This window comes from Mastomys coucha, unplaced genomic scaffold, assembly GCF_008632895.1.
Source record: "Mastomys coucha isolate ucsf_1 unplaced genomic scaffold, UCSF_Mcou_1 pScaffold22, whole genome shotgun sequence".
NCBI classification, from domain to species: Eukaryota; Metazoa; Chordata; class Mammalia; order Rodentia; family Muridae; genus Mastomys; species Mastomys coucha.
Window position 1 is genome coordinate 218,526,200 of NW_022196905.1, and position 15,341 is coordinate 218,541,540.

Below are 15,341 nucleotides of genomic sequence, written 5' to 3' on the forward strand. Positions count from 1 at the left end.
CCAGCTTTTGCAATTTCTTTAAAACAAGTTTGGGAATTAGGGTGAGGATAATGGGAAAAGTCAAAATAAATGGAAAATCCCTCAGAGGACTTGAGAGCCTTTATACATTATCCTTGTTGAAAAGAATCCTTTTGGAAGCACCTCTTCAATGTCTGACTCTGGGGATAGACACTTGGATCACTTTTGGTAGTGTGCCAAACAATAGACATGTCATTTGGTTTATAGACCCATGGCATTAGAAAACATACCCATTGCGATCTCCGAACACATAGCTTCCGTACAATCTTTCAGACTGACAGCCTCTGTAAACAAATCCACCAACCAAAGGGCCATTACTGAATGGCTTGAATTCTAGAAGAGATGGCTCACTTTCTGGAAAAAAAAATTACTATTAGAGCAGATGAAACATTTCCAGAAGTAAAAGTGATACAGACAAAGTAATACATATTATAATAACTTAATTCTATATAGTGTTTCATAAGGCGAGACATTGATCCTTTTCAGACATACTGATGAAAATAATGAAACTCTTTAAATGGCATCGAAACATAAGCTTAAATGAAATGAAACTGCTCACCAGGACCTTGCTGTTTTAACTGTCAGAGTACACCAAGCTTCCAACACAATCCAAATCCAAATATTTTGAAATCATTGTTATTTACTGTAGAACCAAAATACTTTAAAACTTGAGTCTTGAACAATAAATGTCCATTAAAAAATGGTTCTGCTTACATTTAGTAAATCAAACCAGACCTGTCAAATCATATAAAATGTTTTAAAAGTTTTAAAGGTTCACACTTTAATGGAAATAAAAGCATAGCACATAAGAAGTCTTTCATTTACTGTGTTCTTAAAGTACCGTCTCCTGAGTGAGACGTACCTTCACTTGAGGCATCTTAATGGTTTTGCCTATAGATCTGCAAGGATAGCAATGCCTGCTCCAGGCCTTCCTTTGAGCTACATGTGGCAAATTCACCTGACGGTTACTTCTCATGCATTTAATGTCCAATAAGTCACAATTCATTGGCGGTCCCTTAGGTGAGAACCTTTGTAGAAGCGTAGTTATTTTGAAGACCTCGTCCTTCCCACGTGATTATGATAAAGCTTTGAGAAGACAAGTTTTATACCCAGCACCAGGACAGAAGATGTAACTAAGTGACTAAAGTCACGAATACTAGAGTCGGGCTGTTCCAGTTAAAAACCATCCTTTACTATCCAGATCCCTGTGATAGCTGACCTTTCTTTACCTCAGCGGTCCCCTCTGTACAATGTGGCCTATAACAGAGACCATCACCTACAGCTGGTCTCTGAATGTCTTCACAGGGGGAGCTGTGTGAACTTTGGATGTGTTTCAAAATACATAAACATAAGTCTGTTAATACTCTAAATGGTTTTCTCTGGAAGTTCATTTGATAAGTAGAATTTAATTAATTCTCCAGATATCATGAAAATCCATTGAATTAGTTAGCAGTTTGCTTGACTTTTTGTCCAAACCATGTTATTCTTTGGTTTGGCTTTTAGAAGGTATATATACATACACACATACATACAGGAGAGAGAGGGGGAAGAGAGGGAGAGAGAGAGAGAGAGAGAGAGAGAGAGAGAGAGAGAGAGAGAGAGAGAGAGAGAGAGAGTTGGGAAAAAAGCAAGTAAAATAACAAATACCACATGAATTAACACAGCAGCCTCATTCCTAGTACTAGAATAAATAGCCCCGTTGAATGAGTCAATAGAAGGAGCAGTCAATTTAATAATCTCAATCTACTGTGCTTCCCTAATTTATAATAATGCTTCATATGTTGTGGTCTTCAAAAGAGAGTATGTACTACAGCTTTGAAAAATGCTGAGTGTTTTGGACTTCATTATCCAACTTTTTGTTTTTAAGTTCTCTGTAAATACTCCAGTAATCATGTTATTAAAAATAATGTTTAAACATTTTATTCCCATGACTTGTTTTTACAAGTCAATTACGTTGTTTTCTCTAAAAGAGATCCACTTTAAAATTATTTTTATTAGAAGCACTATTTTCCTAATTGCTGAGACTTTCATGTTGAATGTCCAGCAGTTTCTTACCTTTAAGGCTTATTTTTCTGTATGTAAAATGTTAAGACAGTTATCCTGTATCATAGTGAATAAAGAGAAATTCTTCACCTTGGCTCTTAGATGAGCAAAATACAGCCACTGACTTTTGAGACTATTAAACTATTTGAACCTACAGAGACCCATTCAATCCATGGGAAAGGTAATTAAGCAGAGAAACCCTCAGGGCGTAGAGCAGTCCTTGAACCTTTAAAAATGGAGCCATTTACTCACTGGCCTTTGCCAGGCCAATGTTTTTATGCTTTCTCAATGCTCATTATGCAAACTGTTTTTCTCTAATTAATATACCAAAACCAATCTTTACCTAAAGCAAAAGCAGCCACGTATGCTTCACTCACCATAGTCTCGTCCTTTTATTATCTGTAGGATTCTGGCCGATGATCTGTTTTTCCCATTGGAATCTGAGCAAAGTATTGTTAAATTGATGTTTATATCAGTGGGATGTCGATCCACGGCACATCTGCATAATAAAGAGGCAGATACTCATTAATTCCTCCCAGGGTCTCTTCCTGACAACGAAAGGAAGGCTTTGTGGGCTGGCAGGGATCCTATGAGCAATTTAGTTTGGATATTCTTGAAACCACTGAAGGAAACATCCTGACAAGTTTGTTTACTCTATTGAAGCTAATGACCTCGGGAGTGTGTTTCTTAATTCTTCTGGCTATCTTTCTTCTAATGAATGTTCTCACTATCATAAGAACCTTTGTTAGCCTATTCGTAAGGATGACCTCATGCATAACACATTGGCAGAGTTTGGATATATGAATCAATGCTACCATCCACTCATCTGTGCCACATAGTGTATGTTAATTTATTAGTCTTAGAACTAGTGCTGTGTTTCGTACATGGAAGATTTACTTTAAAAAGTTACATACCTCTATCTTGTATGTGTGTGTGTTTGTGTGTGTGTGTGTGTGTGTGTGTGTGTGCACGCACGCACCTGTCATAGTATACTGTATGAAGCTCAGAGGATAATTTATGTAAGTCAGTTTTCTTCTTTCTCTTTGTTCCTGGCATTGAACTAAGATGTTGAGGTTCTGTGGCCAGTGCCTTTCCTCACTGAGACATCTCACCAGTCGTTAGTTCTAAAAGTCCCCGCTTTATCCAGTCCAGGAACAGAGACACAGCTGCCATATGTATGCATGGAGGTCTATCACCTCTGCCTTGTCCTCACTTTCTCCATACCTAATCTGGAGATCAGAATGTCCCTGTGGTTCTAAGCACACAAGGGTGAAGGATCCACAAGGGTCAAGGATCACTATTTTTCTGTTACCTAGTCTAGGCCTAAGAGGCTACAATATTCCCTGCATGTTTAAGTGAAGAAGAGGTTGGGATTGAAGGAAGAATGAAACCTAGTGAAATGTCTGGACTCCTCAAAAACGTAACAACAACAACAACATAACCCAATCAACCAACCAAACAAAAATTCAAACAAAAAACAGTGTTCTTGATATTTTGGGACCATGTAGTCTTGTTGTAGGGGTGAAGGGTACCATTCTGTGAATTATGGGGTTCCTGGCAATCTCCCTGGCCTTGGTCCATCAGCTGACAGCAGTGTTACCCTATTCTTAGGCCCTCATCCCAGTTGTGAAATCCAAAAATGTTCCTACACATTGTCAAATGTCCCCTGGAGGCAAAAAGCATTCCATTGAGCATTGCTTTTTGCGCCAACAAAATACATTAACTACTTATAAACCAAATCACTGGGCTATAAAATAAATTAAAAACATTAAAAAATTGAGAGTAGGGGCTTCAGAGACAAAGAGTCACTTAGCAATTACTACAAAAAAAAAAAAAAAGAAAAAAGAAAACAAAACAACAACTGAGTGGTCCAAAGAGCCCAGTCATGATGAAGAAGCAGGAGATGGGACAGTTCTACAGCAACAGGGCCTCCACTGTCCTTTCTGACAGTGACTCCTTGAATACAGTGTCTGGCAGGGCTGGAGACACAGCCATGTCGTGACTTAATGAGCAACTTTAGTCCCCACTGGGTGAGAGGAATCCTTATACTACCTTTTTTTTTTCAAGATAGAGAATCTACGACAAAAAGAGAGGTTTGACTTATTTTCAACAAGAAGCAGTGCATGTTGAAGAAAAGGTCATCTCTTCCCAGCGTGAGTTGCTGGAGGCTGTGAGTGCCATGTCATCTTCTGACTCTCAGCTTCTTGTGTGCAAAGGGAGCCAGATAGTGAAACTGATCAGCTGAGGCTAAGGTAATGCACAACTGTCGCTGTCCATTTGCTGTCCATTTGTCTAAAAGCGACATAGAATGTATACCACCAAGGGTGGCTGCTGATGCCAGTCAGGGACTACTGAAGATGAAGATGTGCGATGCTGTCTCATTAGTTGCTCACTGAAAAAAAAAAATCATTCTACTGGGGATGGTAGTAAGTGGAGGTGGGGGGAGGACTATGTTAATGAGCATGTTGGGCTTGAACCACTAATCTTTGTAACTTACGGTCATTGGTCACATTCACTGTGAACCTATTAATTAGTCTTGAAACTAAAAAAGATGGTGGGCTGGAAGATGGGTCCATGGTTAGGGTACTTCTTGGGCAAATAGGAGGGACTGAGTCTGATTCCCCATCATCCTCATGAAAGTCAGGCATGACACAAGCCTGTAACCCAGTATTGTGGTCTGTTAAGGGGGGTAATAGATAGAACAGAGCGTTCTGCCCAATCACCCTCACTCAAATATCTGGCTTCAGATTCAGTGAGATATCTGTCTTAAGAAATAAAGGAAAAGAGGAAGCTGGATAATATAGAGAGGACATCTGACCTCCTCCTTTACCATACCCTCTACATATGTAAGTATGGAGATGCATGCACACCACACACACAAATAAAAATTTAAAAGGTGCTATATGGGATGGGCAGCTATCATACAGTACTACCAAGAACAGTAGCACCTAGTTTAGTACCATAAGACAAGGTGCTTAACGACAGTCAGCTTTATTTGTGGCCAATAATGGTTTTAGTTCCTTTTCTCGTCATCAAGTCTTTTTCTGCCTGAGATTCTCTGGGAAGGAAGCAGAACGCAGACAGAAATTTTCTTTAGCCCTCGGTTGCCAGAGGAGGCAGGGCTCCACGGCACAGGCAGCTTGCCATGAGTAGGGTCTGGAAAGGGCCTCATCCTGTGTTTTTGCACTGAAGCTTGGACCCCCAGGAAGGTTGCAAGAACGCTCCGGTGGGAGGGTGGTGACTCAGGCCGCTTCACTTCAAAGTGCTGCTTTGTGGTGTCTGTGCGCTCTGAGCTATAGAAATGGAATGTGACAGTTTCCTCCACATCCTGATCCCACCTTAAGTATTCCCTGCTGAACAGATTTTAAGATCTGTGGAGATGCCAAAAAGGAAATGAACTGTGGACTTGGGCTTTGATGGAGCAAAGATGAAGGGCACGAGGGATTATAAAAATAAAAAGTTTGAGAAATATTCACCTTGCACATAGTGAACACTCAATAAACATTAAATAGCAATAATAACTAAGCTAATAAATGAATGAATGTGGCCACATACCCTCAGTCTGAATGATAGACCAGACTGGACGTGGTTTTCATCAGAGAATTTCTGTTAAAGTTCCTAGAATTTTTAAAGTGTGCCTGAAATCTTTCACTCTATAGACTCCTTAGTTTTCTGTTCTTTATGGCTTCTTATAGAGTAAGCAGAAAACAGTAGACATGAATTCCTTTAGAATTTGTAAGTTTCTGAGGCGTGAATGACATTAACATTTGCCTCAACTCCTTGGAAATGAACACTACATCATCTTGTATTAAGGTTAGGGATGGCAGTAAGGACTGCCCAGGTGTGAAGTGTGAAGTACCATTCTTTGTCCTCTTTCTGTGGAGTCTAATATGATCCTGACAGAGACCTTAGAACACACTTGTTATGGCTCCTATTTAGCATATGTGGTATTGTCTGAATGTACCCAGCCATGCTCACATCCTGGAACCTTGATGCCCACTGCAGTCGGCTGTGCAGATGGGCCCTCCTTGTGGATTGTGTTGAGAACACTGCCTTCAGCAATGGAGTCATTCTACGATTGGGAGATCAGCAATGGAGTCATACTATGATTGGGAGAGCAGTTGGTTATTGTAGGAGTGAGTTCCACATCAGGGGATGAGTTTGGCAATTTTTCTGTCGTCCTCTTTCTCCCTTGCTCTCACCTTCCACCATGAGATGAGGAATTGAGAAAGCTCTCAGCAGGTGCTGAGTAGGTGCCAATATCATGGCCTCTGACTGCCCAGCATCCAGAACTGTCAGCCGAAACCCATCTATTGTTTATAAATCACCTGTGTGTGGTATCCTCTTGAAATAGCTTAAAGCAGACCAAGTCAACAAAGGAAATAAAATTTAGAGGGATTTAAAGAAAGAAAGCCAAAGGCTATCTAATAGGAGTCTCTGAAGTTTTCTCTGTGAACTTGAGTTTTCCCTTGTCTAATCTTCTTTGACCTTCTTCACTCATGAACGATAGAAAATGGGCTAAGTACTTGTTTAGTTAGTGGCTGCTATGATTTTAGAAGTAGAAAGGGATACTACTCTTTGGTACTTGGTGGCTGAATATCTTACTTTTCTTCCTAGATCTCAAATTCTGTCCTGTTTTGAAATCAGGGATGAGATAGGCAGATGTCCTCACCTGCCTGGATCATGGAGGCCGTGGGCAAATACTTCTGGGGGCTGATTGGTGCTGTTGAAGTGGGGGTTACTCCGTGGTATGGAATAAGGCACATTGCACATGTTGGTGTCCACATCCAGCCTCAGCACCGAGCCTGTGAAATCACTGAGAGATTGGAAGGGGAGTGAGTACTTTACACTCAGGTTGTTTGTCTCAGCTGCACACATGGGGCAAGGGTGCTCTAAGGAGAAAAAAAAAACATCCCTTCAATTTGACTCAAAATTTCTTGATTTCCAAATTTCACGTGGCAAGAAGTGAGACCAGGAAAAGTTTGGATATAAGATGTGGGGTGGACAAAGATGTGGCAAAGTATGCTGCTTGCTATATGTTTGTGTGTATGTGTGTGTGTGGGGGGGGAGAGAGAGAGACAGAGACAGAGACAGAGAGACAGAGAAAGAGAAAGACACAGAGACAGAGAGGAGAGAGAGGGAAGAGAGAGAAAGAAAGAGAGAGGTTAATCTGTCCTCTTTTGTCTTTGCCAGTCTATGTGTTTTATGTTCCCCAAGTCATCAGTTCATTAGACAGAGGGTGGGACAGCAGCATGGATGGATGCCAGTGGGGGAACAGCTGGGCCCAGAGGAAGAGATACACAGTGCTTGTGTGGCAAGGCAGCATTTGTAGCAATATTTCTTTTAGGACAAGCTTCAGCACAAAATAATGTTCAGTCATCAGACATAATTCCCAGTTGTTGGTTCAGACCTCATGTCCTGGCATTGAAATCATATTAGTGTCAAAAAGTTCCATGCTGGTGAGCAGTCTGTTACCTTAACCCATCCATCTCTTCCATGTCATCCAATGTGATCATACCATCCCCAAGGATGATGTACAAAAAGCCATCGGGACCAAAGAGCAGCTGTCCCCCAAGATGCTTTCGGTGGAGCTCGGCAACTTCCAGAAACACCCTAGCTGTTCTCACATCAACTTGATGGGGATTTTTCCTGCATGATGGAAGTGGGGAAAACACCATGATTTTGCAGGTACAATGTGAATCCACTGGAAAGGAAGAGGTGAATAGACAGACAACCACATCTGAAATAGAACTAATCAGAATGACATGAAAAACCCCATTAATCTCTATGTTTTAGGAACATCATTGAAATTTGAAATAATTGAGAAAAAAATATCAAAGACATTATTTTATTCAATTTCTTTTAAACACACACACACACACACACACACACACAGAGAGAGAGAGAGAGAGAGAGAGAGAGAGAGAGAGAGAAACAGATGCACACACACAGAAACAGAGAGAAAGAGAGAGGCACACACAGAGAGACAGAGACAGAGAAAGAGAGACAAGAGAGAAAGAGACAGATGCACACACCATGTTTTAGGTCATGGGATGATTCTGCTCTTGCTCTAAATACTACTAATGTATGGCAATAGTTTATAAACAGTCTGTAAAGAGATGAAGAAGAGAAGAGGACACACAAGCTTCCATGTACATTAGTTAGTGATACCTGGATACTGTGTATTCCACAACCCTAAGAATGTGGTCGTGAGGCCCCATAGCCCACCGCTCCTGGTTGGTAGTATAAGACACATACAGCTTTCCATTTTTCTTGTAATTGGGGTGGAATGCCAGACTTAGCAGGCCCCTTTCGTCTCCTCCCTGCAGTCAGATGGAAAACACAAAAGAATCGTGAAGTTAATTATGTTCTTTATTGTGTTTCAACTGGAACCCCGAAAAGAGTTTCTTTCTTCTGGGTAATCTTTGCCCAACCTCTTTTCTTTTTTCCTCTGCCTAGTGCACAGAAAAGGATTATAAAACATTTCTCTATGTGGTACTCTTCAAAGGTTAGAACAGGACAATTGTCCTGTGCAGTTATCTATGCATGAGACCCTTATGCCACTTTAATTAAGTGATTTGTGCATGTAATCTTGGGAACTGGGGAGAACAGTTTAAGCGCTGTGAGAAATTCTTTACCAGGTTACAAGGTTGCTTGTCGTGCATAGGAGACAAATAAAAACGGTTCACAATCAACAGTTACTTCTAATCCAGCTCACCCCAAAACCTAAAACCTAGTGTGCGCTGCCAGCTCCCACCGTCTTGGCAATATGTTTAGAAAGCAGTTAAATTGCTTGTGTAATGTATAAACCTTCATTTCACCCGCAGGCATCAACATCAGTTGTCACAACGATGGTGGTCTGTACATCATTGCTAGGTAACAGCAGCTCTGGCCCATCGATGCAGAGAGGAGGCAGTTTTTACATGCATCCTTAACTCTGCAGAGAGTAGAAGCATGAAGCGCTGGGGGGAGATTGAAAGGCCAGGACCAGAATGGGGTTAGGAGAAACACTAAGAAGGAAAGGATGCTAAGATAGAAAAGAAAAATCTCAAGCAACTCTCTTGTTATTATATGAACGTCAAAGACTGTATATGTTAGACATGCCAAATGCTAAAGCAATTAAAATATCATCATGTTCTGAAATAGAAAGATACTTTATCTTCATTTTCTGCTAATTCAGCTTGTGGAAATTCAATATGGTCCTAGCATTTTCTTTGTCCCACAAGTCGTCTAGGAACGTCTATCTTGGAATCAAAGCGGCTGAAATTATCTAGATCAGAAACTTAAATTCCATGTTCTAGGAAATGAGTGAGCATTTTTCTTTGCAGTCTGGTGAGTCACCCACAGCAGTTACACCCTGTGTTAGACACTGAGTTCTACAACCTTTAACCTTTACTTATACTTATAACTTCACATCTGCTTTGGAAAAATACAGTGAGAAACTAACTTCTGATGTGTTAAATGGGGGAAAACCCTACAAAGCCAAAACTTCATTGAAGACCATGGTCAGTAACGGTCAACTGTCATGTTCAGTCCCATTATACAGCATTTGCCAGCAGCACCGAACAACACTGGGTGCAACTTAGGTGCTACATCAGTCTGAGAACATAAAGTTTTAGGAATAAGAGTTCATTTCAATAAAACTTGCTTGATTTGTTTCATGGCTCCGAGATATATTTGTTTAGCTACATAGCATCCAAAGTAGAAATATTCAGACTCTGAGAGGTGCATTAATTATATACTGGCTTGAAATGTCCAGAACCTACTGAATCATTTATCCAAGCGTTAACCTTTTCACACATCGCCATATGCCTGATTTTAACTTTAATCATTAGAGTCAGTTGCTAATGACTATGGTTTATGAGTGAGCCTCTCCGTCGTGTGGATTATTTTGTGATAATGGTTTTAATACAGACTCAATGCTGGTGTTTTACTGTTCTCATCACTGGAGATAAATATCATTCGGCTGTCTTAGGGGACATCAGAGGCTGAGATGTGTAGCCAAGATTTGAATGTACAGTGTCTGCACATTTCAACCACATTGACAGATTGTATGAGGAGGCCCACAGGTAGAATTCTGACCATGATTAATTCTCCTCCCCAGTATACTCCTCTCTGACCCTGTGGGACAAGTTAAGTTCTGCAGGTGCACTTCACCAATGGCTGTGGTCACTGTAGAAAGCCATAAGCTGAAAGCACTTAGTCCCTAATCAAATAGTCAGAAATACAGCCCAAGGAGGAGTGCAACATGGCTCAGAATGGTGCTGGTTGCTTTCAGGAATTAGAGATGTAGAATGAACATATCGGAGGTGGCCAAATGGAACTGAGCTGGAGACACATCTACAAACAGGAGTGGACATTTGTTCATGTTAGAAGCACATAGTTCACACTGATGAGACCAGGAACATAACAGACATTTACTAAAGTGCCAAATTCAGAGAACAAGTGCATTTTGAATGAAATAGATAACGTATTTTTAAAAAGTCAAGAATTCCAATTTTTTTCAAGTTACATGATTGATGTTTGATTAATTTAGGATATAGGATCTGCTCTTTTCACATCAACTTCTGGGTGTAAATGTGTTTTCATTGATTTGGAAACTTGACTATTTAGATCATTTCCAATGAAATTCTTTCCTAACTATATAGGTGAGAAAATTTTCATGTGTTATATAATTATCATGGCTATCTCTAATAACCAGCTGAGGCTCAGAGATTAGGAAGGTCTGTTAACTCTCCTACAGAACCAAGAGGCTAAAAAAAAATATTTTCAGTGAAAAATATCAGTGACAGGTGGTTCACCTGAAGTAGCTTTCATAGTGATATTGTCTACTTAATTGAAATAAGTTATGAGCAAATGAAAAACTTGCCTTTGATGTCTAGCTCATTTTTCAAGGTCTACATGAAGAAGCATGCTGACTGGCATGGAAGAGCAATTTCATACCTAAGTCAGGAGCCTTATTACAATAATACTATCAGATATTTAAGGCCTCAGGTCCCCTAACGTTGCTCCTGATTTACACATTAACTGGACACTGTTCCCGCATTGGGGATAGTTGAGGACAGCCTCCTTAAGGCTTCTGTTCTTTCTTCCTCTGATCCTACATCCTTTTTCACCCAAGCTCTGGCCATCTGTGTTCACAGCCTTATTCTGTTCTCCCCAAGTTCCAGAACTGCCTTTCTCCCCACACCCTTGTTGCAAACTCTGCTAAGTCAGTTTTAGAGGGTCAGCAGAAAGAATCAACCAGTCCTTATGTCAAATTCACAGGCTTCCCTCCTAACTCCTTTCATGATGGTCCTGATCTCATGGGACCAGAAATCATGAGCTCCATCCAGAAGTGCCTCGAAGTAGAAACTGATCCTAGGAGCACCGGAGGAGAAGGAATGGTTCACAGTGAGCTGAGCTGACCTGGCTAATAGGATATAAACACACTCACTGAGTGGCGGATGGAGGGCAACTGACTCATAGTCCAGAGAGTGGTGCCATTCAGAAAAAGTATGACATCTAAGACAATGCTTTAAAAAATGTTAGCCAGTGTCCAAAGCATTTATCATTACCTATGTGAATGGCAGTGATTTTTTTTTCTCTCATTTGGGCTTCATGATTAGCTACTGAATACTTCGTGTGCAAGTTGGGCTTCAAGTAACTATGCACACAGAATCATGAGACTCAGACTAGAAGCTAACAGGGGTGGGGCACTTCTGACATTGTAGAACAATTTTCCTCTGCAAAGCTCATGCTTGAGAGGTTTCCAGTCAAGCTAAAAAATAAAGGGAGAGAGGAAAGAAAGTCTTGCAAAAATAAACCCCTCATGTTTCTTTAAGTAAGATCACGATTGTGTGTTAGGGGTGAAGGTTGGCATCTCAAGCTAGCATGCTGCCTTCCCTTCATTTGCTCAGCCCTCCCAATACCACAGTAGCTGGACAGCTCCACACCAACCACACGGGATACTCAAAAGAGGATGGTTGAATGATCCGAAAACAGTGTTTTTCAACCGTTTGGAATCTTGAGATTGACCCGTGTTTCAGAGGAAGACAGTCAGGAAAGCTTCTCCAGGACCTTTCAATAGAAAGTCAACTAACTGACATTCAGCTCGTGGGAGCAGCCTCACAGGGTTCACATCACAGAATATGAGAGCAACACCCCCTCAAAGGTCCTGAAGGCTTTAATGGACCAGATATTCCCTTGCAACGCTGGGATAATCTCTACCCCATTGACCAGATCAAAGTTCTAGCCAATTGTGAAAGAATATTCTTCTTTGTATAAGAAAGAAATGTCCATTTGAGAAAGAGAAGTAGCCATAAGATGATTATAAGAGAAAATACAATTTTTTTTTCTCTTTAAGGGAAAACTTGAGGTATTTGCCTTTTACTCTGATACTTTCTAAAGAAAACGTTCTCTTTATCTTTTCTTTTAAAAATTTTAGATGCATTTACCTTTACGTTTACGAGTGTGTTGTCTGCATGTATGTCTGTAGGTGCATCATGTGCATTCCTAGTGCCCCTCAGAGGGTCAGAAGAATGTATTAAAGCCCCAGGAACCAGGCTAGGGATGTCCATGAGTTGTGGGTGCTGAGGACAAAGTCCAGGCCTTGTGCAAAAGCAGCAAGTGCTCCTATCTGTTGAGCCACCTCACCGACCCCCTCCCTCTACTTTCAATATGGGTTAAACTTAACTTATTCTGAGTTTTTATTTCTCTTTCATTTGTTCCTCCTATGTGGAATGGTGACTTGAGTAGTTTAGAAAGGGGCAGCATGGGATCGGAAGCCTAGAAGCACCACTACTCATGTTTGCAGTTTTCCTTAGTGTTCTTGTCCCCGTCTAACTGACTTCATGTGCAGACTTCCTTCTGCTGCAACCTTTGCTGTCTAATGTCATCTCAGCATCTATGGATTAGTGACTAGGGTATCTTTGAAGCAGGTGATTGTGCCTTCCCCATGGGCATTTTAATCTAGATTTTCAAAAAGGCTACTATAGACAAGTGTGGTTGCATATGCCTGTATCCCCAGCACTTGCAGGGTGGAGGCAGAAGTATCAGGAATTCAAGGCCAGCTGTCTGTTACACAATGAATTTGAGATCAGCATGGGCTATTTACTTCCAAACAAAAACCAAAACCAGAAAAAGGGATCCCGAGCATATATGCCTTACTTTTATTGCCTGACCTCACCACCTATAACACGACCCTGTGGTACTCAGCAATGAAGAAGCATAAATAGTCCTACAATCAAATTATTGCTGCCTTGACAATGAAACACTAACATTAGTTGAGCAGATGTTTATTGAGTACGTACTAGGTATCAGATTTGCTTGGCAGGGAGGAAAGTCCACCAGGTGCTCCAGGAGCAGACTCCCTTGTGAGTTTTAGGGGTTTTATCCCCCTCCCCCACACTCTAAGATGCTGCTATTTTTGAGTGGTTAAGCAATACCTCATCATTAGAAATGGACATTTCCAAACAACAGGACTTCAAAGAGGAGGTAAATATTTGGGCTATCTTTTCACCAAAGGTTTATTTGTGTGAATATCTGAGTTTTCTCAGGTACACAGATTTAGTCACTCCAAGACTTAGTAATGAAACGGAAAACATTAGCTTCCTAGCAGCCAAATTACTCGAAGAATTAGGCAAGTTTCTACAGACAGTAAGCCCATTCTCTTATGTGACACCAGGGCACAGGTAGGAGGGCAGCCTCAGGTAAAACAGTTGTTGGCTTAATCCCAAAGGAATCTCTGAGACTTAAGAGCAGAATAGGATAGTGGTATCTCTAATCGTTTCTAAGTCACATGTCTGTCAAGGCACACATCTGTTCGGTCAGGCTGACTTTCTCATTTCCTCTCTCAGCTGTCACCCCTTGTCTGAGTTTTGCTGGTACACAGAATGAGAGAGAAAAGAGGTCTAGAAGACTTGGCAGCCAATATGGCTGCTTCTTGTACAAACCTTTGCTTTCTGGGAGTCTAGAACTTTCGATTATCCAGAAATGAGAAAATAAAAGTAGGTTTTTTGTTTTATTTTGTTTTGTTTTGTTTTAAGTTGTCATTCCAAACACAATACCAGATTATATCTTTCCAGAGCTCATGGCTGGAAGCAGACATGTTTATGATCTTGGTCTGTACATTAAGATTCCACGTGGGCCTCGAGGGTTACAATAAATGTCAGCAAAGCTGCCTTCTTTACTGGAATCTCCAGGGGATAATTTTTTTTTTAAACCGTTTCCAATTTTAGCAGCCTCTTACATTCCTTAGTCCATGTGTTTCCCCTTCCATCTTTAAAGACAGCAATAGCAGGCTGAATCCTCGAATCACACCAATCCAGTCCTCCTAGCCCTGCTTTCTGCTTTCAGAAATTTGTGAGTACTATGAGCCTGCAGGATAACCCAGGACAGACTCCCCATCTGTGTGTAGGTTAGCACTCTTAATTCCTTTGTGCTTTCCTCAGGACATATTTTGGTCAGGGACAAATCACAAGAATTGTTTAATCTGCCTTTAAAAATAGGATCTTAATCATTTAAAACTTGATTCTTTTGGCCATAGCCTCTGGTGGTGAAGCTTATCTACACGGTCACCAGAAGGCACAGAAGGAAAGCCTGTCATTGCACACCTGTTAATTTAGCTGCCAGCATAGAAAATGATAGGATAAAATGCAGAGAGGGTAGGGTACCTTTAGTGGCTGTGCCAAGGTGTGCTGCTGAGAAATTATGTCATGCAACAGATCTAGTGTAAGGGTTTTTGGGAGAGCAGAAGGCCACCAGAGTAGGGGCATAAGCTAGAGCTAGAGCTACAGCCATAGATAGATAGATAGATAGATAGATAGATAGATAGATAGATAGATAGATAGACAGATAGGAAGAGAGATAGGTAGATAGATAGATAGATAGATAGATAGATAGATAGATAGATAGGAAGATAGATAGATAGATAGATAGATAGATAGATAGATAGATAGACAGACAGATAGATAGACAGATAGGAAGCGAGATAGATAGATAGATAGATAGATAGATAGATAGATAGATAGACAGATATAGATGGATAGATAGATAGATAGATAGATAGATAGATAGACAGATAGATAGATAGGAAGATATATAGATAGATAGGAAGATAGATAGATAGATAGATAGATAGATAGATAGGAAGAGAGATAGATAGATAGATAGATAGATAGATAGATAGATAGATAGATAGACAGATAGATAGATAGATAGGAAGATAGATAGATAGATAGATAGATAGATAGATAGATAGATAGATAGGAAGATAGATAGATAGGAAGAGAGATAGGTAG

The 15,341-nt window shown here is 40.6% G+C and overlaps 1 protein-coding gene across 1 annotated transcript in view; it reads right to left on the reverse strand.

Annotated features, from left to right (window-relative positions):
- Hhip (hedgehog interacting protein) overlaps positions 1-15,341 on the reverse strand; it is an 87,729-nt gene that overhangs the window by 18,071 nt on the left and 54,317 nt on the right. Inside the window, exons 5-9 of the mRNA XM_031340430.1 lie at positions 8,233-8,384; positions 7,537-7,710; positions 6,734-6,877; positions 2,439-2,560; positions 249-372 (exon numbers count right to left, since the gene is read on the reverse strand). Coding sequence (XP_031196290.1) covers positions 249-372; positions 2,439-2,560; positions 6,734-6,877; positions 7,537-7,710; positions 8,233-8,384 — 716 coding nt within the window. The remainder of the gene's footprint in view (positions 1-248; positions 373-2,438; positions 2,561-6,733; positions 6,878-7,536; positions 7,711-8,232; positions 8,385-15,341) is intronic.